General features: G+C 35.2%; 1 protein-coding gene across 1 annotated transcript in view; it reads right to left on the reverse strand.

Annotated features, from left to right (window-relative positions):
* The window catches only part of RPS6KA6 (ribosomal protein S6 kinase A6), a 326,190-nt gene that overhangs the window by 201,712 nt on the left and 99,629 nt on the right, over nucleotides 1–24,849 (reverse strand). The window contains exons 3-5 of the mRNA XM_037821825.1: nucleotides 11,905–11,986; nucleotides 10,978–11,058; nucleotides 9,421–9,500 (exon numbers count right to left, since the gene is read on the reverse strand). Of these exons, the coding sequence (XP_037677753.1) occupies nucleotides 9,421–9,500; nucleotides 10,978–11,058; nucleotides 11,905–11,986 (243 nt within the window). The remainder of the gene's footprint in view (nucleotides 1–9,420; nucleotides 9,501–10,977; nucleotides 11,059–11,904; nucleotides 11,987–24,849) is intronic.

Raw genomic sequence — 24,849 nt, forward strand, 5'->3', positions numbered from 1 at the left:
ACTCTCTCCTATACATAGATCAACCAGACAGAAGACCAGAAAGGAAATTGAAAACCTAAACAATCTGATAAACGAATTTGATTTAACAGACATATATAGAATATCATATCCCAAATCACCAGGATACACATTCTTCTCTAGTATTCATGGAACTTTCTCCAGAATAGACCATATGCTGGGATGTAAAACAGGCCACTATAAATTTTAAAAAAATGAAATTATTCAAAGCACATTCTCTGACCACAATGGAATACAATTATAAGTCAATAACCATCAGAGACAGAAAATTCACAAACACCTGGAGGTTAAACAACACACTCCTAAAATAAATGGTTTATAATATAGAATGTAGGGGAACCAGTGAAAGTGAGCAATTAATGAAGGGGGAATGTTAACCCAATAAGAACAGATAAGCTATCATGGGTAAATTTATCATTCTGGGAATGCCCAAGAATGACTGGTTTAATTTCTGATGGGTATGGTAGGAACAAGTTCACAGAAATGTTGCTATATTAGGTTATTTTCTTGGGTTAGAGTAGGAACATGTTGGAAGAAAAGTAGTTATTTTAGATTAGTTGTCTTTTTCTTACTACCTTGTTATGGTTTGTTTGAAACGTCTTTTTGTATATCTTCTAAAAAAATTTTTTTGATATAGTTAATTAAAAAGAGTTAATTAAGAGTTAATGGCAATCAATGCAATATATGTTACTGGAGTGGATCTAAGAATGGAGGAGAAAAGCTCAAAGGGGGCATAAGGAAGAATTGGAATATAGAATTTAAGCTTTATATCCATATTAATTTTCTTGAATTAACTGCAGTTAAGTTAATGACATAAGTTAATATCCTTGTTCATAGGAAATGTACATGGAAGTATTATGAGTTCAAGGAGTATTATATATGCAACCTGCTCTCAAATGTTCAGAAGATGATAAATGGGTAGATAGATAATTGATAGAAAGATAATAGATATAGTTGAAAGAAAGAGAGGGGGGAGGGAGGGAGGTAGGGATAGAGGAAGGATGGATGGATGGAAGGAAAGAAAGAGAAAGAAAGGTACTGCAAAGGTAGCAAAATGTAAAATTGGTAGATACAGATATCTGGGTGTAGAGGGGGTTGGAGCTCTCTGTGGGGGTTTGTATTTTATTTGCAACTGCCCTATATGTGTGAAATTATTTCAAAATAAAATTTTAAAAAAAGGTCAATTCTAAACAAAATGACCTATACATTCAAACAATCACAATCCCAGCAGGCTTTTTTGTAGAAAGTGAAATTTTGATTCCAAAGTTAATATGGAAATGGAAAGTACCTAGAAGAGCCAAATAACTTTGAGAAAAAGTACAAACCTTGAGGATTTGCACCACCTGACTTCATGATATATTATAAAGGTACAGTAATCAAGAAAAAATGGTATTGGCAAAAAGATAGAAAAACAGATGAGTGATATAGAATAGGGCCTAGATATAGACCTACATTTAATTTTAACAAAAATGCAAGGTAATTCAGTGGATAGTCTCTTCAAATGATAGTGACAGAACTGGATATCCATATGCAAAAAAAAATTGTGACTTCAATACATATCTAGAAGCATACACAAAATGAACTCAATGGATCATAAACCTAAATGTAAAACCTAAAACTAAAACTTCTAGAAAGCATAGGTGATGATCCTTCAGACCTAGGTTTAGGCAAGTATTACTTAAATAAGATTCCCAAAACATTACTGATTAAAGGAAAAAACATTACAAATTTGATTTCATCTAACTTAACAAATTCTGCTCTTCAAAACACAGTATCAAAAGAATGAAAATAAAAGCCACAAACTGGGGGAAAATATTTGCAAAAAGCATATCTGATAAAGGACTTATATCCAAAATATATATAGTGCTTTCAAAATTCAATAACAGGCACAAGGACAAAAATAGGCTGAAAGAGAAAGGTTGGAAAAAGATATTTCATGCAAACAACAACCAGAAAAAACAGGGAGTAGTTATATTAATATCATACAATGTAGACTTCAAAAGTAAAACAATTTAAAGAGACAAAGAAGGACACTATATATTAATAAAGGGGTCAACATATCAACAAAACATAACAATCATAAATATTTATGCATCAAGCCAGAGTGCCCCAAAATTCATGAGGTAAACACTGAGAACAATGAAAGGAGAAGTAGATAACTCCACAATAATAGAGAATTGAACACCACTCTCATCAATGGATAGAACATCTAGACAGAGGATAAACAAGGAAATGGAGATGTTGAATTCTATGATAAATGAACTAGACTTGACAGACATTTATAGAACACCACACCATACAACAGCAGGATACACATTCTTCTCAAGTGCTCATGGAACATTCTCTAGGATACACCATATGCTTTGTTACAAAGCAAGTCTCAAAAAATTTAAAAATATTGATATTATGAAAAACACTATCTCAGATTTAATGGAATGAAGTTGGAAATAAAAAACAGGCAGTAGATTGTAAAATTCACAAATATAATGAGACTAAACAACACATTGTTAGAAAACCAGTGGGTAAAGGAAATTACAAGAGAAATTAGTAAATACCTCAAGGCAAATGACAATGAAAACACAACATATCAAAACTTATGGGATGGGGCAAAGGAGGTGCTGAGAGGGAAATTTATTGCCCTAAATGTGTATATTAAAAAAGAAGAGAGAGCAAAAATTGAGGAACTAAATGTTCACCTGGATGAAATAGAGAAAGAACAGCAAATAAACCCCAAAGGAAACAGAAAGAAAGAAATAAAAAAGATCAGAGCAGAAATAAATGAAACAGAGAACAGGAAAACAATAGAGAGAATCAAGAAAACTAGAAGATGGTTCTTTGAGAAAATCAACAAAATTGAGGGCCACTAGCTAAGCTAACAAAAAAAAGAAAAGAAAGTGATGCAAATAAATGCAATATGAAATGGGAAAGGACACATAACTACTGACCCTGCAGAAATAAAGGTGATAATGAGAAGATACTATGAGCAACTATATGCTAATAAACTGGACAACTTACATGAGATGGATAACTTCCTAGAAAAGCATAAACAACCAACATTGACCAAAGAAGAAATAGATGACCACAACAAACCAATCACAAGCAAAGAGATTGAACCAGTCATCAAAAAGCTGACAAAAAAGAAAAGCCCAAGATCAGATGGCTTAACATGTGAATTTTACCAAGCATTCAAGAAAGAATTAATACAAATCCTGCTCAAACTCTTCAAAAAAATTCAAGAAGGGAAAGCTACCCAACCCATTCTATGAAGCTAACATCACCCTAATACCAAAATCAGACAAAGATACTACAAAAAAGAAAATTGTAGACCAATCTCTTTAATGAACATAGATGCAAAAATCCTCGACAAAATCTCACAAATCAAATCCAGCAGCACATTAAAAGAATTATACACCATGACCAAGTGGTGTTTATTCCAGGTATGCAAGGCTGGTTCAACACAAGAAAATAAAAAAATGTAATACACCACTCAAAAAGTCAAAGCAAAAAAACCACATGATCATCTCGATTGATGCAGAAAAGGCATTTGACAAAATTCAACATCTTTCTTGATGAAAACAATTCAAAGGATAGGAACAGAAGGGAACGTTCTCAATATGATAAAGGCAATATTTGAAAAACCCACAGCTAACATCATACTCAATGGGGAAACACTGAAAGCTTTCCCTCTAAGATCGGGAACAAGACAGGGATGGCCACTGTCATTGTTATTCAACATCGTGCTGGAAGTTCTACCTAGATCAATTAGGTAAGAAAAACAAATAAAAGTCATCTAAATTGGAGAGGAAGAAGTAAAACTTTCACTGTAGATGACTTGATTCTATATGTAGAAAATCCAGAAAAAATCTACAGCAAAGCTATTAGTGCTAATCAATGAATAGAGCAAAGTGGAAGGCTACAAGATCAACAAACAAAAATTTGTAGTGTTCTTATACACACAAAAAAATGTGCAAGAGGAAGAAATTGAAAAAAATCCATTTACAATAGCAACCAAAAGAATAAAGTACTTAGGAATAAACTTAATGAAGGACACAGAAGACCTATACAAATTAAACCACAAGAAAGTGCTAAAAGAAATTGAACAAGACCTAAAAAAATGGAAGAACACACTGTGTTCATGGATTGGAAAATTAAATATAATTAAGATGTTAACTCTACCTAAACTGATTTATAGACTCAATGCAATACCAATTAAAATCACAATAACTTACTTTGGAAAAATAGAAAAACCAAAAACCAAATTTATTTGGAAGAGCAAATTGCCCCAAAGAGCAAAAAAATATCTTGAGAAAGAAGAATCAAGTGGGAGGTCTCACACTACCTGACTTTGAAGCATATTACAAAGCTACAGTGCTCAAAACAGCATAGTACTGGCATAAAGACAGAGATACTGACCAATGGAATCAAACTGAGTGTTCATAAATAGACTCTTGCATCTACTGACAATTGATCTTTGATAAGGCAGTCAAGCCAAAGCAGCTGGGACAGAGCAGCCCCTTCAATAAATCATGTTTGGAGAACTGGATATCCATTTCCAAAAGAATGAAAGAGGATTCCTACCTCATACCTTATACTAAAATTAACTCCAATTGGATCAAAGACATAAACATAAGCACTAAGATCATAAGACTCTTAGAAGAAAACATAGGGCAATATCTTAAAAATCTTGTGACAGGAGGTGGTTTCCTAGACCTTACACCAGGTGTGAGCAACCGAAGAAAAAATAGACAAATGGGATCTCCTCAAAATCAAACACGTTTGTACATCAAAGGACTTTGTTTAAAAAGTAAAAAGGCAGCCTACACAATGGGGGACAATATTTGAAAATCACATATCAGATAAGAATTTAATAGCCCAAATATATAAAGCAATCCTACAACTCAACAACAGAAAGACAAACAACCCAATTAAAAAATGGGCAAAAGAAATGGACAGACACTTTTCTGAAAAGGAAATACATATGGCTCAAAATCATATGAAACAATGCTCAACTTCACTGGCTATTAGGGAAATGTAAATCAAAACCACAATGAGATATCATCTCACTCCTACCAGAATGGTGATTATCCAAAAACTGAAAATTACAAGTGCTAGAGAGGATGTGGAGAAAGAGACACACTTATTCATTGCTGGTGGGAATGTAGAATGGTGCAAGCACTCTGGAAGACAGTATGGAGGTTCCTCAGGAAGCTAAGTATAGATTTGCCATATAATGCAGCTATTCCATTGCTAGGTATATACTCAAAGGACCTGAAAGTTAAGACACAAACAGACATTTGTAAACCAATGTTTATTGTGGCATTATTCATGACTGCCAAGAGATGGAAGCAGCCCAAATGTCCATCAACAGACAAGTGGATAAACAAATTGTGGTATATACCAATGATTGAATATTATGCAGCTGTAAGACAGAAGAAAGACATGGAACATGTAATAATGTGGATGAACCTTGAGGACATTATGTTGAGTGAAGTTATCCAGAAACAAAAGGACAAATACTGCATGGTCTCACTAATATGAACTAACATTAATAAGCAAACTTTGAGAGTTAAAAGCTGATAACACAGGCTACCAGGAGGTAGAAAGAGGGTAGAGTTCAGGCATTTGATGCTGAAGGACTACAGAATGTTCATCAGGATTGACTGTATAGATTCAGAAATAGCATAATACTGTGTGATGGTAGGACAATATTGTAAATACACAGAACAAAGATGCCTGTGAGTAAAACTGAAAGAGGTGGGATAGGGGAATATATGATACCAGAGGTAAAGATAGATGATGAAGACTGGGACTGGAGTGGCCAATGACTGTTGCTAAATGTACAAATATAAAAATGTTCTCACATGTGGGAGAACAAATGAATGACAACCATGCAGAGTGTTGAAAAAAGGGATGGTACTTGGGAAAAAACATAAAAGTAGCAAACTGGAGTCTATGGTCAACTGTAACATTGTAATATGCTTCCATTAAATGTAACAAAGGCAATTTACCAAAGTTAAATGTGTATGAGAGGGGGATATAAGGGAGGGATATGGGATTCTTGCTAGTGGTATTTTTTGTCCTTACTATTATATTGCATTGCATGACATTTTTCTTTTTCTTTTTATCTTTTTTATTATTCACCAAAAAAACTTTTTCATAGTAATCAATATGTTCAAGTGCTGACTGTGGTGGTAAATGTACAACTATATGATGACACCCTGAACAGACTGTACACAGCAGATAATTGTATGTTATGTGAATGTATCTCTATAAAATTGGAGGAAAAATATAAATAGGGACAAAAGTGCTGGAGAAAACATGGAGAGAGGGATGTACATATTTACTGTTGATGAGGAGGTAGAATGGTGTAGCCTTTCTGGAGGTCAGCGTGTTGGTTCCATAAGAAACTAAGTATGTGGGAGCCATAAGGTCCTGCAACATAATTATGGGGTATGTACTTGGAAGATCTGAGAGCAGAGACCTGAATGGACATTTGCACATTGGTGTTTATGGAGGCAATATTTATGATTTGCAGTGGGTGGAGGTGGCCTAAGGGTACACTGACTGAAGAATGAAATGATGAACTCTGTTGTATGCATACAATGGAATACTGAGAAACTACAAGAAAGAGTGAAGCTGTGAGAAACACAACGAGGTGAATGGATCCTGTAGATGGCATTTTGAGTGAAGTATGCCAGAAACAAAGGCAAACACTATAATGCCTCACCAATATGGACTAACTACAATGTGTAAACTCAGAATTGAATCTTAGAGCACAGCCTAACAGGGAAATGATTATTGTAATGGTCCCTAGATTGTAAGCTCTTAGAGCAGTCAAATCTCTTTCTGAATTGCAATGGTTATCTCCAAACTCTGAGATGTTAATCCCTTTGTGTATAACCTGATTGGTCTCTGGAACATTGGGTACCTGTGTGACATGTGAAACTCAGAGCTAGAGCTCAGCAGATATGAATGTCAGTGTTAACACATACAGCAACTGTTAAAAAGAAAAAAAACTGAAAAAGAGCCCAGACTTCAATTCAAGATATGAATGAAGCCAATCTGTTTAAGACTAGGGCAAATCAGGCCAAAGGGTAAAGGTTGAGACTGTGTGTTAAAACTTCAACTTCCATGTGAGACCAAGGGAGGAGATGTTTATTTGGTGTAGGATCTATATTTTCTAAACAATATAAGTTCTACAGTCAGTTTGTTCAAACACCACAACTACTTTAAACTTTGACTAGGAAGTGAGCTATGGTAGGTCTGTATAGGTTTGAGTGAAATAACAACACATCACAAAGTAATTTGGGTGGAGAATAAAAATATATATTTGGTACCCCCCTGAAGAGCTGGGGGAGGATTCATAGTTGTTGGACTTCCTCACCTGATTGTTGCTGATGTTCTCACAAACACTGGGGACTGATGGCTTGATATGCTGAGCCCTCTGTCTTGAAGCTTGCCCCTATGAAGCTCTCGTTACTGCAAAGGGGAGGCTAAACCTGCTTATAATTGTGACTAAGAGTCTCCCCCTGAATGCCTCTGTTGCTCAGATTTGGCCTGCTCTTTCTAACTAAGCCACCTTGGGCAGGTGATCTCACTGCCCTCCCCCTTACATGGGACCTGACTCCCAGGGGTGTAAATCTCCCTGGCAATGCAGGATATGACTCCCAGAGATGAGTCTGGACTCGGCATCATGGGATTGAGAACATCTTCTTGACCAAAAGGGGGATGCAAAATGAAATGAAATAAAGCTTCAGTGGCTGAGAGATTTCAAATGGAGGGGTCACTCTGGTGGACATTCTTACACACTATATAGATAACACATTTTAGGTTTTAATTTATTGGAATAGCTAGAAGTAAATGCCTGAAACTATAAAACTCCAACCCAGTAGCCTTGAGTCTTGAAGATAATTAATTGTATAACAATGTAGATTACAAGGGGTGACAGTGTGATTATGAAAACCTTTTTGAATCACAATCCCTTTATCTAGTGTATGGATGGTTGAGTAGAAAAATGGTGACAAAAACTAAATGAAAAACAGGGTGGGATTGGGGGGATGATTTGGGTGTTCTTTTTTACTTTTATTTTTCATTCTTATTCTGTTTCTGGTGTAAGGAAAATGTTCAAAAATAGATTGGTGTGATGAATGCACAGCTATATGATGGTACTGTGAACAGTTGATTGTACAACATGGATGATTTTATGGTATGTGAACAAATCTCAATAAAACTGAAAATAAAAGCTCAATAACAAGAAAACAAACAACCCAATAAAAATGGGCAAAAGTTTTATACAGATACTTTACAAATGGAGATATATAGATGGCAAATCAGCAGATGAAAAGGTGCTCAATATCATTAGTCATTAAAGTAATGTAAGTTAAAACTATAAGATACCTCTAGAAACTCAGAAGAAGGTCCAAAATCTTAAAAAGATGGATCTTGCCAAGTGTTGGCAAGGATGTGGAATAACAGGAACATTCATACACTGCTGGTGGAAATGTAAAAATTGTATAACCACTTTGGAAAACAGTTTGGCAGTGGCTTTAGATATACAAAATGACACAGTCATTGCACCCCCAGGAATTTAACCATGAGAAATTAAAGCATATGTCCATATAACCACTTGTACATGAATATTTTATAGCAGTTTTATTGGTGATATCCAAGAACTTCAAACAAATCAAATATACATCAACAGGTGAATGGATAAACAAATCATGGTCTATCCATACAGTGGACTACAACTCATCAATAAAAAGGAATAAACTATTAGTACATGTGGCAACATGGATGAATAAAGACAAACAAAAAAGTACATATTGTGTGATTCCATTTATATAGAATCCTAGAAAATGCAGACCAAATAATGACAGAAAGCAGATTCTGTGGGGCAGGAGAGAGGGATTACAAAAGGGCAGAAGAAAACTTTTGGGGGTGATGCATATGTTCATTATTTTGATTGTGATGATGCTTTCACATATATATACAAATGTCACAATTTCTCAAATGGTATATTTTAATATGTGCAGTTTATTGCCTGTCAATTATACCTCCATAAAGCTGTTTTTAAAAAGGAATAAATTAAACATTACTCAAAGACACATTCTGGTAGCTTGAGAAGCCAAAGTCCTAGGCTGGCCCTATCTACCTCATCAAGTTATTTATATTGTTCTTGTAGTTAAAAGAATAATGAGCAGCACAATGAAATGGCATTTTTCTCTCTGCCTGTCATTTAGACCATTAACTGGCACATCCACTAGATACTAGGCAATGAAACAAACAGAATATTTACCATTGAAAGTTTCTATATGAGAAATGTAATTAGTAAAAGAACAAAAGTGATTTTTTCTTAGTTTTGTTTCAATAAAATATAGTAAATATTTACAAACAGATACTCACCTCTTTGGATAATCTTGTGAAGACATCTCCTCCCCTGAGAAAATCCAATATTAAATACAGCTTTCCTTCTGTCTGAAAAGCTAATTAGAAATGAGAATGCAGTAACAGACCTATCTTAAAGGTTTAAGAAGCTTAGTATGTTTTTAAATTAACATATCTGCTTAGAATTTTAACATTAAACACAATAAAGCAATTAAACATTTACTCACATGGTTCATTATTGGCTAACACTATCTTAAAATTAAATCCAGTGCTAAATCTACTGTGGGAGACAGATATAAACCCATTCCCAGAGCATAATCAACTTAGCATGTGGCTTTACATAGAAACTTCTACCACCATCATTTTCCTGATTTATGAAGTATCATGTTCTACTACAGTTCCCTGAACTCTGAATGCTTCCACCAATACCTATTGAAAATCTACTAATTCTTTATAGCTTAACAAAAATGCCACCTCCTATAATAAATTTTCCAGGTCTGCCTTTTCTTCATCTCCCTACAGAGTCCTCATCCTCTTCCCCATCAAAATTGACCAGTACTACTTTTGAGATCCCATTGTGTTTTGTTTATACCTTTTCTATGGTACTCATTCCATTCTGATCTCAATAATTAAGTTGCTTATATGTCTATGTACCCTAAAGATTATATATCCCTTGAGGTCAGAGATTATGTTTGTTTCACCTACATAGCTCCACTGTATTTAATACAGTTTTGTGCACAATAGGCATTTACTGATTAATCTAATGACATATTGAACATTCAAGGAAGGAAGTGTTCAGATACTACTATTTTCAATTCCATTAGGGACTAGCATATAGTAAATCAATAATGGGTAGGAATTTTTTGTGAAGTTTTATAGGGATATCTGGGTGTTTGTTGAATGTATTATTTGTCAAACTTACACTAAGAATAAAATCATTAGCAGCTACTTTTTTAAATCGAAAAAACTGAAAGTGACTTGGTCAACCATAACAATGACTTAATGACAGATATTCCCTTTAGTTCCCTAAGGAAACAAAATTCCACAATCTCATCCATATATTTTTTATTAAATTACCAATTGTGACAGAATTCACACTCAAAACTGCTTGACCACAAAGCTCACATTTTTATCATTATACCTATCGCGTCTCACTAGTATTCTTCTTCCCCTAAGTATAAGAAAGAATAACTCAAATAGACTAATATATCAACATGGTCCTCTTCAACAGACCCAATAAATAGATAAATATGGGTAATATTAACATGTAAGAGGAGCATATCTAAATATTAAAATGTTTTACATAAACTATCACAGTAGTTAATAGCCCAAGGTGCATAGACCAGTAGAGTAGAAATACTAACAGAGAATTAATCAGAAGTCACTATCTTGTTATCTCAGAGAAGCTAACCAACTTAGACAAAAGAACTAAAAGCAGCATATTCATAATGATTTCAGATAGATAAATTTTACAGTTAGATGTATTGAATTGGTATTAGAGTATTTATTGCCTGCTATATTATTATCTGAAAATAATTTTTAATTCTCTAACACCATATATTATCAAATACATACCATAGTGCAACTTGACAATAAATGGATGATTAACTTCCACCAGTATATCCCTCTCCATCTTTGTCCGAACTCTGTCTCGCACTAAAAATTACATAAGTGTCAAGTACATTATTCTTTCATGCAAGATCAGTAAAAAATCCCATCAAATAGCAACATATTCTAAGAGGAAAAAATTTCTTCATTTGAATATTTAGTAAATATTATTTTGCATATGTATATAAAATTTAAAAACAGGACTATTCAAGTTAATTGGCTTTAAAATTGGAAAATATGACCTTCAATAACAACAAAAAATATAAAACACAAAAGATATATATATATATATATATATATATATATAAAAAACTTCCTAAGTGCTTAACTTTGAAGTCCATATATTCCTTCATAGTTATTATATTCTCAGAAAGCTACCAAATTCAGTTTAGATGTATAATGGAGATGTGTTAAAGTAGCATGAACAGATGTTTGCCTAATATGTATTTATTATATAATGGTTTTAATTGTTCAAATGAGTTTGGTGATAAAAACTGAGCATAGTGATATTATTATCAAGGCATAGAAGCTAGTTTAGATAAGTGTATGCAGGCAGCTGTGTTTTCTCAATATGCAATACCAACAGAGATGGAACAGGAAAAAACAAGATTCTTGAAAGAAAATAACATTGCTTAATAAAATTAATAAATTCATTTTAAATTTAATGAAATGTGTCACTTTTCCTAGCATTAACTTTTTAGCAGGGTAAAATCCCACTAAATTAGGGTGTATGGCAATATCAAACTCAGAAATATCACTTACTGGCAAGAAAACCATAACAGCTGCAAATGTTAAAAAGAAACAAACTACTCATCATACACAAGCAATATAGAGAATGTTTTTTTAACACAAGCTTTACCAAAGTCTATTTTAATAAACTTTCTAATCTTCTACCTTTTAAAGAAGCTTTTTTCAACACCTTCATTGCATAGAGCTGCCCAGCATCAGGGCCAGTTTTCTTCCTGACAAGAAAAACCTAATGGGGATAAAAAAAAAAAAAAAAAAAGGAAAATTCACATTTCAAACCATTCTTGCTATACAATCACACTAGCACAAACATATATCCTTGTATTTCTCTAATTTTATAGATAAAATGTTGCCTTATAAGTTAAATTATCATTTAGTCTTAGTTAATATATTCTCATTTTCATTCTTTAATAGATCATACTTTGCATACATACCACTATAAAAAAGATAATTAAGAAATGTATCATATAAAATAGATTTTAAATGCAAAGATGCCATAAGAGACAAAGAAGGACACTATGTATTAATTAAAGGAAAAATTCACCAAGAAGAAATAATCATAAATTTTTATGCACCCAATGAGCACCAAAGTACATGAGGCTAACTTTGGCAAAACTGAAGGGAGCAATAGGCATTTCTACAATAGTAGTAAAATTCAACACACCACACTCTACTATAGATAGAACAAAGATACAGAGGACCAGTAAGGAAATAGACATACTAAACAATGTGATAAATGAATTAGACCTAACAAACATATATAGATCATTGCATCCCCAACCAGAATATACATTCTTCTCTAGCACTCATGAATGTTCTCCAGGGTAGATCATATTTTGGCACAAAAAACATACCTCAATAAATTTAGACAGTTTGAATTTATTCAAAACACTCTCTGGCCATAATGGAAGGCAGCTGGAAATCAATAACCACCAAAGAACCAGAACTTACATACAATAAGGAGGTTAAACAACACACTCTTAAGCAATGAGCAGGTCAAAGAAGATATTGCAAGAGAAATTGGAAAATATCTGGAAAAGAATGAAAATGAGACTACAGCATATCAAAACCAATGAGATGCAGGGAAGGTAGTGCTGAGAGGGAAAATTATAGCTCTAAATGCATACATTAAAAAGGAAGAAAGAGCTAAAAACAAACAGCTAAATGAACAACTGAAGAAGCTAGAGAAAGAACAGCAAACTAACCTTAAAGCAAGAAGAAGAAAAGAAATAACAAAGATGAAAGCAGAAACAAATGATGTGGAGAACAAAAAAAAAAAAAATAGAATGAATAAAACCAAGAGTTGGTTCTTTGCAATCAGCAAAATTGACAAAACCTTAGCTAAAGTTGACAAAGTCAAAACAGAGGAGACCAAAATAAACAAAATCAGAAATGAGAAAGGTGTCATTACTGTGGATCCTAAATAACTGAAAAATATCATAACAGGATACTAAGAACAACTCTACATGAACAAACTAAACAACAAACAGAAAATGGGCAATTTCCTAGAAACACATAAAAAACCTAGATTGACTCAAGAAGAAATAGAAGACTTCAACAAATCAGTCACAAGTAAACAGAACAGACATCAAAAATCATCCTGCACATTTGCACACTGGTGTTCAGGGAAGCTGTATTCATGATTTGCAATGGGTGGAGGTGACCTAAGGGTACATAGAGTGAGGAACAGAATGGTGAACTGTGGTGTATGCATACAATGGAATATTGAGCACCTATGAGAAGGAGTGAAGCTGTGAGACATATAATGAGGTGAATGGATCCTCACACAGCATTTTGAGTAAAGAACACCAGAAATAAAGGCAAACACTATAATACCTCACCAGTATGGACTAACTACAATGTGTAAACTCAGAATTGAATCTTAGAATGCAGTCTAAGAGGGGAATGATTATTGTAATGGTCCCTAGATTGTAAACTCTTAGAGCAGTCAAATCTATTCCTGAATTGTAATGGCTATATCCAAACTTTCAGAAGCTGATCCCTTAGTGTATAACCTGATTGGTCTCTGGAACAATGGGTATCTCTGTGACACCTGAAACTCAGAGCTAGAGCTCAGCAGATATGAATGTCAGTATTAGTGCATACAGCAACTGTTAAAAAAAAAAGCTGAAAAAGAGCCCAGACTTCAATTAGTGACATGAATGAAGCAGATCTGGTAAAGACTAGGGTAAACCAGGCCAAAGGGTAAAGGTCAAAATGGACTATGTTTTAAAACTTCAAATTCCATGTGAGACCAAGGGAAGAGATTTCTATTTGGTGCAGGATCTATATTTTCTAAACAGTATAACTCTACAGTCTGTTCAAACACCACAATTACATGGAACTTTGAATAGGAAGTGAGATATCATAGGTTAGTAGAGGTTAGAGTGAAATAGTGACACATCCCAAAGTAATTTGGGCAGAGAATAAAAATATATTCACAGGGCCCCCCTGAGGAGCTGGGGAAAGTGGAGAAGTCTTGGACTTCCTCACCTGGACTGATGCTGATGTCACAAATATTAGGACTGGTGGTTTGATGCACTGAGCCCTCTATCATGGGACTTGCCCTTATGAAGCTCATTACTGCAAAGAAGAGGCTAAACTTGCATATAATTGTGCCTAAGAGTCTCCCCCTGAGTAACTCTTTCTTGCTCAGATGTGGCCCTCTCTCTCTCTCTCTGAGCCACCTTGGCAGGTGAACTCACTGCCTTCCCCCCATGTGGGACCTGACTCCCAGGGATGTAAATCTCCCTGGCAACACAGGATATGATTCCCAGGCATGAATCTGGACCTGGCATTGTGGGATTAAGAGTATCTTCTTGAGCAAAAGGGGGATGTGAAATGAAATGAAATAAAGTTTCAGTGGCTGAGAGATTTCAAATAGAGTTGAGAGGTCACTCTGATGGACATTCTTATGCACTATATAGATAACACATTTTAGGTTTTAATGTATTGGAATAGCTAGAAGTAAATACCTGAAACTATAAAACTCCAACCCAGTAGCCTTGAGTCTTGAAGACAATTGTATAACAATGTAGATTACAAGGGGTGACAGCGTGATTGTGCAAACCTTGTGGATCACACTCTCTTTATCTAGTGTATGGATGGATGAGTAGAAAAATGGGGACAAAAACTAAATGAAAATAGGCTGGGATGGGGGATGATTTGGGTGTTCTTTTTTGCTTTTATTTTTTATTCTTATTCTGATTCTTTCTGATGTAAGGAAAATGTTCAGAAATAGATTGTGGTGATGAATGCATAACTATATGATGGTACTGTGAACAGCTGATTGTACACCATGGATGATTGTATGGTATGTGAATATATTTCAATAAAACTGAATTTAATTAAAAAAAATCATCCTGCAAAGAAAAGACCAGGGCCAGATGGATACACAGGGGAATTTTACCAAATATTCTAAAAAGAACTAAAACCATACCTGCTCAAACTCTTTCAAAAAATTGAAGAAAAATGAATGCTACCAAATTAACATCATTCTAATACCAAACCAGATAAAGATACTATAAGAAAGGAAAACAACAGTCCAATCTCCCTAATGAATATAGATGCAAAAAAATCTCAACAAATTATATGCATATTGAAACCAAAGGCACATTAAAAGAATTATACACAATGACCAAGTGGGGATCATTCCAGGCAAGCAAAGATGGTTCAACATAAGAAAGTCAATCAATGTAATGCAACACAGTAACAAATTGAAAGGGAAAAATCATATAATCATCATGATTGATGCTGAAAGAGCATTTGACAAAATTCAGCACCCTTTACTGATAAAAGCATTTCAAAATGGCTCTTTATGTATAACCAGGTCAGTGTCTATAAATTCAGGTATCTGTGTGACACCTGAGACTCAAAGCTAGAGTACAGTAGCTATGAATATCAGCATTACCCAATAAACCAACTGTTAAAAAAGCTGAAATTGAAGATATATAAGAAAAAAATAAAAAATAAAAATTAAAAAAAGCTGAAATAAGTACAGATTTCAATTAGAGACATGAATGAAGCGGATCTGGTAAGGACTAAAGCAAATCAGACTAAAGGGTAAAGGAAGATATGGACAGAGTTTTAAAACTTCAATTTCTGTGTGAGAACAAAGGAAGAAATGTTTGATGGTGCAAAATTATATTTTCTGTAGCAGACTATAGAATTTAACTTGTATGGTCAGTTTATTCAAACACCATAATTACACAGAACCTTGAATAGGGAGTGAGATCAGGTGTGTTTGTACAGGATGGTGTGAAGACCCGATATATCCCAGAGTAATTTGGGCAGAGAATAAAAACGTATTTGCAAAGAGCTCTTGAAGGACTGGGGAAAATGTGGAAATATTAAACTTCCCCATGTGGGGAATTAATGATATTCTCACAAGCATGGGGGACTACCAATTTAGAAGACTGAGCCATCAATCTTGAGGATTGCCCTTCTGAAGCTAGTTACCACAAAAGAGAGGTTAACTCTACTTACAATTATGCCTTAGAGTCACCCCCAGAGAAGCTCTATTCTTGCTCATATGTGGCCACACTCTAAGCCAATTCAGCAGGTAAACCCACTGCCCTCACCCCTACATGAGACAAGACTCCCAGGGGTGTAAATCACCCTGGCAATGTGGGACTGGGCTCCAAGAGATGATCTTGGACCTGTCATCATGAGGTTGAGAAAGCCTTCTTGATGAAATGGGGAAAGGGAAATGCAACAAAATAAAGTTTCTGTGGCTGAGAGATTTCAAATGGAGTCAAGAGGTCATTCTGGAGGTTATTCTTATGAATTATATAGATATCCATTTTTAGTTTTAGTGAATTGGTATATGTGTCAGTTTGAATGTATTATGTCCCCCCAAAACGCCATTATCTTTGATGCAATCTTGTGTGGGCAGACATACTAGTGTTAAGATGGAACGGTTGGATTAGGTTGTTTCCATGGAGATGTGATCACTCAACTGTGGGCAAGATCTTTCACTGGATAATATCCATGGAGATGTGGCCCTGCCATTCAGCATGGGCATTGATTAGTTCACTGGAGCCCTATAAAAGCTCAGACAGAAGGCGTGAGCTTGCTACAGCCAAGAGGGATACTTTGAAGAGTGCACAATTGCTGAGAGAGGAGCTGCAGTTTACAGAGACATTTTGGAGACAGCCTTTGAAAGCAGCCTTTGCTCCAGAGAAGCCAAGAGAGGACAAATGCCCCAAGAGCAATGGAGAGTGACATGTGACATTTTGGAGAGAAGCTGAAGCTTAGAGAAGAACATCCTGGGAGAAAACCATTTTGAAACCAGAACTCCAGAGCAGACACCAGCCACATGCCTTCCCAGCTAAAAGAGGTTTTCTGGACACCACTGGCCATCCTCCAGTTAAGGCACCTGATTGCTGATGTGTTACCTTAGATACTTTGTGGCCTTAAGACTGTAAGTGTGTAACCAAATAAACCCCCTTTTATAAAAGCCAATCCATTTCTGGTGTTTTGCATTCTGGCAGCACTAGCAAACAAGAACAGTATAGGTAGAAGGAAATACCTGAAGCTGATGAACTGTAACCTAGTAGACTTGATTCTTGAAGACAGGTGTGTAACTACACATGGTGTGACTGTGTGATAAAGAAATCCTTGCAGCTCACACTCCCCTTATCCAGTGTATGGACAGATGTGTAAAAAATTGGGGACAAAAATTAAATGAATGATAGTGTGGAATGGTAGGGATGAGATGTTTGGGTGTTTTTTACTTCTATTTCATTCTTATTTTTACTTTTTTGGAGAAATGAAAATGTTCAAAAATTGATTGAAATGATGAATGCACAATTCTATGATGGTACTGTGAACAATTGATTGTACACTGTGGATGACTGTATGGTATGTGAATATATCCCAACAAAACTGAATGAAAAAAAGCAAAAAAAAAAAAAAAAAAAAAAACACTTCAAAAGATAGGAATTGAAGGAAACTTCCAAAATATGATAAAGCACTTATGAAAAATCTACCACCAGCATAGTACTCAATGGGGATAGACTGAAAGTCTTCCCTCTAAGATCAGGAATGATACAAGGATGCCAACTGCCACCCCTATTATTCAAAATTGTGCTAGAAGTTCTAGCCAGAGCAATTGGGCAATAAAAAGAAATAAAAAGTATCCAAATTGGAATGGAATAAGTAAAACTTTCATAATTTTCAGATGATAGGATCCTGTATTTGGAAAATGCTGAGAAACTGATGACAAAGCTACTTGAGCTAATAAAAATTTTAGTGAAGTGGTGAGATACAAGACTAATGCACAAAAATCAGTAATGTTTCTACATACTACCAATAACCTAAGTGAAGAGGCAATCAAGAAAAAAAAATCCATTAACAATAACAACTAAATGAATCAAGTATCTAGGAATAAGCAGCCAAAGATATAAAGGAAATCTACAAAGAAAACTACAAAACTTTGCTAGAAGAAATCAAAGAGGACTTAAATAGGTGGAAAGATATTCTGTTTAAGACCTAGTTACAGGAGGAAGGCTCTTAGACCTTATGCCAAAGCATGAGCAACAAAAGAAAAGATTGATAATTGGGAACTCCTCAAAATCAAATGCTTCTGCGCCTCAAAGGACTTTGTCAAAAAAGTGAAGAGGCAGCCAACTCAATGGAGAAAATATTTGGAAACCATATATCTGATAAGGGACTGATATCCAGCATATATAAAGGAATCCTATGACACAAAGTACAGACAACCCAATTATAAAATGGGCAAAAGATAAGAGATGAATACACATTTTTTTCTGAAGAGGAAATACAAGTAGCTAAAAGGAACATGAAAAATGTTCATCTTCATTAGTTATTAGGGAAATGCAATTCAAAACCACAGTGATATATCATCTAAAACCTATAAGAATGGCTGCCATTAAACAAACAGGAAACTACAAATGCTGGAGAGGATGTGGAAAAATTGGAACACATATCCACTGCTGGTGGGAATGTATAATGTTACACCCACTGTGAAGAGTTTGCTGATTCCTCAAAAAACTAAGCATCAAGTTAACCAATGCCCCAGCAATTCCACTGCTTGATATATTCACAGAAGATCTGAAAGCAGTGGCACAAATAGACATTTGCACACTGATGTTCATAGTGGCATTATTCACAATTGCCAAAATATGGAAACAATCCAAGTGTTCAACAGATGAATGGATAAACAAAATGTGTTATATACATATGATGGAATATTATGCAACAGTAAGAAGGAATGAGGTCCTGAAACATGTGACAACATGGATTAACCTTGAGGACATAATGCTGAGAGAAATAATCCAAACACAAAAAGAGATCTATTGTATGATTTCACTAATATGAACTAATATGAACCCCCTAGATAATGTAAAATCAGTCTTAAAATGTAGAATATAGGGGACCTAGAGATAGAGGCCAGAGAAGGGGGAGTGATTACCTAATATGTACAAACTTGTTAACAAGGATTGAACTTAAAGGTATGGGAATGGATGGTGGTGATGGTAGTTCATTAATGGAATTATAAGTAACAGTGCCATATTGAAGGTGAACATGATTGAAAGAGGTAGTCTAATATCATGTATCACAGGGTAGTACTACAAATATAAATAAGATCTTGCATGATCTACTTCAAAGGTACCACACTTGTACAAAGAGTTAATAATTGAGTGGTATATGGGGATAACTACCTATTGCATGCTATGGACTATATTTAAAAGAAAGAAATTACTAGTAGCACACCGATTCCAGGGGTAAATAATTGAGGGGATAAGAGCTATGGGGTGTTTTGGGTTATGATAATTGTCTAAAATTGAGAGTGATGATTGTGCATCTAAGTGTGGCTAATGTGAGACACTGATTATTTTGGATAAGATGTAAGCTATGTGAAATTAGGGAACTCTATTTAACAAGTCAAGCCCTTGATCTTGAGGCTTGCTCTTATGAAACTCACACTGTAAAGGGGAGGTTATGTCTACCTATAATTATGCATCAGGATCAATTCCAAAGACCCTCTTTTATTGCTCAGATGTGGCCTCTCTCTCTCTAAGCCCAACTCTGAAAATATATTCATTACCCTCTCTGCTACATAGGACATGAGTCCCAGGGTTGTGAGTCTCCCTGGTGATGAGGCATATGACCCCCTGGGATGAGCCTGGCCTTCACACTGTGGGGCTGTGAATCCCTTCTTGACCAAAACAGGGAAAAGAAATGTAACAAGTTAAGGTTTCTGTGGCTAAGAGATTTCAAATAGAGTTGAAAAGCTGTTCTGGGGGTTACTCTTATGCTACTAGATATTGCAAATTGCCTCAGTATGCCAAGCCCCAACCCACCATATTCCCCCAAACCCTAAAGAATACTTAGGTCTCTATCTGAGAATGTATAAAAGTTTCACTCACTAAGTTTATTCTTTAGAAACTTAAAACCTCAAAATTTTTCCTATGCCAGATATATCCCAAAACCCAAAGGCAGTGGTCTCTTGAAGAACATCAACCAGCTGCATCCCCCTACACCATAAAATCAACACCTCATTTCAATATGAAGTGGTCACTGCCTAGATATCCCTGAAGACTGAGAGAGTGATCAAATGAGAGGGATGACTCCCAATGGACAAGATAGGATTTAATAAAGGATGATGACAACTGAATCACTGTGTAGATATTCCTTTATAGTCTTTAGTGTATTACAACAGGTAGAAAGAAATACCTGAAATTGTAGAACTGTAACTAATACCATACTTTGAAATTTCCTCTATAACTAATTGTTAAACTGTACATTGAAAGTTATCACTTCTCTGTATATATGCTGTATTTCAAAATAAAAAAAATGATTTTTAAAAAGTAATATAAAATACAATCCCTGAGTGATATCATCAAAATGGTGACATAAACAGCTACCAAAAACTTTTCTCCAGAGATTCAATGGGAAAAAAAGAACAACTCAGAATTGTTCAGAACTATAGAGGAAAATATAGACTGGAGAAAGTTACTACAAATGCCGAAATGAACAGAAAAAAATATCAAGTAGGAACCTTTTCTTTTATAACAGCTAGTTCTACCCCCACCCCCTGACTTGGTCTCAGTGTGGGAAATGCACAGAAAGAGCAGCCAGTATCCCTCACACCGGGTACACAGACTATAAAACTTCTCACAGTAGTGAGACAGACCCCCACTATTTGAAGACCTGGAGGACAGGGAATAACCTTTGAAGGACCTGGTTAGTGAGGGAAAAAGAATCTGAGAAAACATGGACAGAGGCTATGTTTTCAGCCCTGAGTCTGGAAGCTCTTCTGACACCCCTGTGGTAAACAACATGGATGGCCATTTCTTTGCCTAGGTGATGGCTGAAAACTGGGTCACCAAAGGGAGTCTTCTGCCACAAGTAAGGTGAGTCACACAGCCACACATTGAGCCAGATTTTGGCTGGTAAAGTGAGGGCACAGTAATCCTACAGTTTAAGACCCACCTGTTGCTTGAAGGCAACAAAGCTTCTGAGTATGACTATGTTATCAAACAGCACCATCTGCAGGACAAAGCAAAAAGTGCAAGAGAATGAAAGGGCTTTTAAGACACTCCAGAGCTTTTCTTAGGAACCACACCCCCTGCAAGGAAGCCTGGCCCAGTTTAGGCTGAGAAATACAGATGACCCAACTGTTAAAGCAGGTCTCTAAAACAATCCCAGGGCTTCCTGGCCAGTGAAAAACTGAGCACCGCTTGAAGCCAGTAGATTTGTGTTACCACACACACTGAACTTGCTGGGATGTCCAGTGCCTAGCCGATCCCGGAGGTAGTCTGCTGTGGATGACTGATTTTTGGTGGGAGACAGGGGCAGAGCTAATATGACAACTTGCCAATGAGAAGAATAAAGAATACATGGAGATCAAAGATAACCAAGAAGTAAACCCTAGAGAAAAGAGAGAAAACAACCTCTGGAATAAACTAATCAAGAAAATCAGATGTCTAGACAGCAAAAAGCATAAGTGACACAAGGAAACATAAAGATATGGCCCAGTCAAAGGAACAAACTAACACCTCAAATGAGATACAGGAGTTGAAACAACTAACTAAAGATGTTCAAACAAAGCTTCCAAATCAAATCAATGAGTTGAAATAAATGAGGCAAAAAAGATGAAGGTTATAAAGAAGGAAAAGGGTGTCCATAAATAAGAACAAAAAACTTATGGGAATGAAAGCCACAACAGAATACATAAAAAACACAATGGAGACATAAAATGGGAGACTTGAAGAAGCAGAATAAAGGATTAGTGAACTAGAGGACAAAACATCTGCAATCCCACACAAAAAAGAACAGATAGGGAAAAGAATGGAAAAATATGAGGAGGGTTTAGGGAGCTGAATGACAACATGAATCACACAAATATACATATTATAGGTGTCCCAGAAGAAGAAGAGAAAGGAAAAGTGGCAGCAAGATTAATGGAGGAAATAATCACTGAAAATTTCCCAACTCTACTGGAAGACATACAATTACAAGTCCAAACAGCACAGCATATCCGAAACAGAATTGATCCAAATAGACCCACCCCAAGGCAATTACTAATCAGACTGCCAAATGTCAAAGACAAAGAAAAAATTCTGACAGTAGCAAGAGAAAAGCAATCCATCACATATAAGGGAAGCTTGATAAGACTAAGTGCAGACCTCTCAACAGAAACCAAGGAGGCAAGAAGGCAGTCATATGATATATTTAACATACTGAAAGAGAAAAACTGCCAACCATGAATTCTATGGCTAAACTGTCCTTCAAAAATGAGGGAGAGTTTAAAATATTTACAAACAGACACAGAGAGTTTGTGAAGAGTAGACCCATTCTACAAGAAATACAAAAGGTAGTGCTATAGACAGATAGGAAAAGACAGAAGAGAGAGCTTTGAAGAAGAGTGTAGATATGAAGATTAGGAGTCAGGGTAACTAAAAGGGTAAAAAGAAAGAAAAAGAGAGAGAGATGACATACAAAATCCAAAAGAAAAAATGGTTGAAGAAAGTAATGCCTTTGCAGTAATCACACTAAATATCAGCTGATTAAACATCACAATCAAAAGACACAGATTGGCAATATGGATAAAAAAAACAGACTCACTTAAGACACAAGGAGAAAAACAGGTTAAAAGTGAAAGGATGGAAAAAGATACTCCATGCAAACAACCAGAAAAAAGTGGGGATGGCTATAAAAATATCTGACCAATTAGCCTTCAAATGTAAAACATTTAAAAGAGACAAAGACACTATGTATTAATAAAAGGGACAAACACTCAAGAAGACATAACAATCATAAATATATATGCACTGAGCCAGAGCACCCCAAAATACATGAGGCAAGGAATGACAAAACTGAAGTGAGAAGTAGAAACATATACAGTAGTAAATGGAGACATCAATACACCACTCGCATCAAAGAATAGAATATCTAGACAGAAGATAAATAAGGAAAAAGAGATTTTTCATAATATGATAAATGAACTATACTTACCAAACATTTACAGAATATTGCACCCAAGAAGAAAAGGATGTACATTTTTCTCAAAAGCTCATGGATCATTCTCCAGGATAGACCACATGTTGGGTCACAAAGCAGGTCACAACAAATTTAAAAAGGTGGAAATTATACAAAACACTTTCTCAGATCATAATGGAATGAAGTTAGAAATCAGTAACAGGTAAAAGGCAGGAAAATTCACAAATATGTGGAAACTAAACAACACACTGTTAAACAACCAATGGGTCAAGGAAGAAATTACAAGACAAATCAGTAAATATCTTGAGGCAAATGAAAATGAAACACAACATATCAAAACTTATGGTATGCAGCAAAGGCAGTGCTGAGAGGGAAATTTATCACCATTAATGCCAATATTAAAAAGAAGAGCAAAAATCAAGGATTTAACTGCTCACCTGGAGGAACTAGAGAAAGAAAAGCAAACTAACCCCAAAGCAAACAGAATGAAAGAAATCACAATAATTAGAGCACAAAAAAATGAAATTGAGAACATGAAAACAATAGAGAGAATCAACAAAAGTAGAAGCTGGTTCCTTGAGAATATCAATAAAATTAATGGACCCTTAGCTAGGATGACAAAGAAAAAAACAGAGAGTGCAATTAAATTAAATAGAAATGGGAGGGGGACTTAACTACTGACCCATAGAAATAACGAAGATAATGAGAAGATACTAAGAACAACAATATGCTAATGAAAGAGACAACTTAGATGAAATGCACAACTTCCTGGAAAACATGAACAACCAACATTAACTCAAGAAGGAATAGAAGACCTCAGCAAACCAACATGAGTAAAGAATTTGAATCAGTCATCAAAAAACTCTGGAAAAAGAAAAGTCCAGGACTGCATGGCTACACATGTGATTTCTACCAAGCATTCAAGGAAGATTTAGTAGCATTACTGACCAAACTCTTCAAAAATATAGACGAGGAGGAAAATCTATCTAACTCATTTTATGAAGCCAATATCATCCTAATACCAAAGCCAGAAAAAGATACTACAGGAAAAAAAAAAACTTACAAACAAATATCTTTAATAAATATAGATGCAAAAGTGCTCAACAAAATACTTATAAACCAAATCCAACAGCATATTAAAAGAATTATACACCATGACCAATTGAATTTTTTTTAAACATTGACTAATCAAATTGTATTACCTGTGAAAGCCTGGAGGTGTAAGAATTGTGTGCCAAATATATGTGGATTAATGTGGAGGAGGGCAGCAGAAGCAAGAGCAGGAAGTCAGGAAGTGTGAGGAAAGCTTGGAATTCCCTGTTTTGTTTTTTTTTTCAATTCATTTTTGAGATATATTCACATACCATGCAGGCATACAAAGCATACATTCAATTGTTCACAGTACCATTATATACTTGTGTGTTCATCACCAAAATTAATTTTTGAACATTTTCATCACCACACACACAAAAATAATAAGAACAAAAAAGTGAAAAAGAACAATTAAAGTAAAAAAGAAAACTGGGTGCCTTTTTTTTTGCCCCCATTTTTCTACTCATTCATCCATACACTGGACAAAGGGGAATGTGGTCCATATGGCTTTCCCAATCACACTGTCATCCC

This window comes from Choloepus didactylus, chromosome X (genome assembly GCF_015220235.1).
Source record: "Choloepus didactylus isolate mChoDid1 chromosome X, mChoDid1.pri, whole genome shotgun sequence".
Classification (NCBI taxonomy): domain Eukaryota; kingdom Metazoa; phylum Chordata; class Mammalia; order Pilosa; family Megalonychidae; genus Choloepus; species Choloepus didactylus.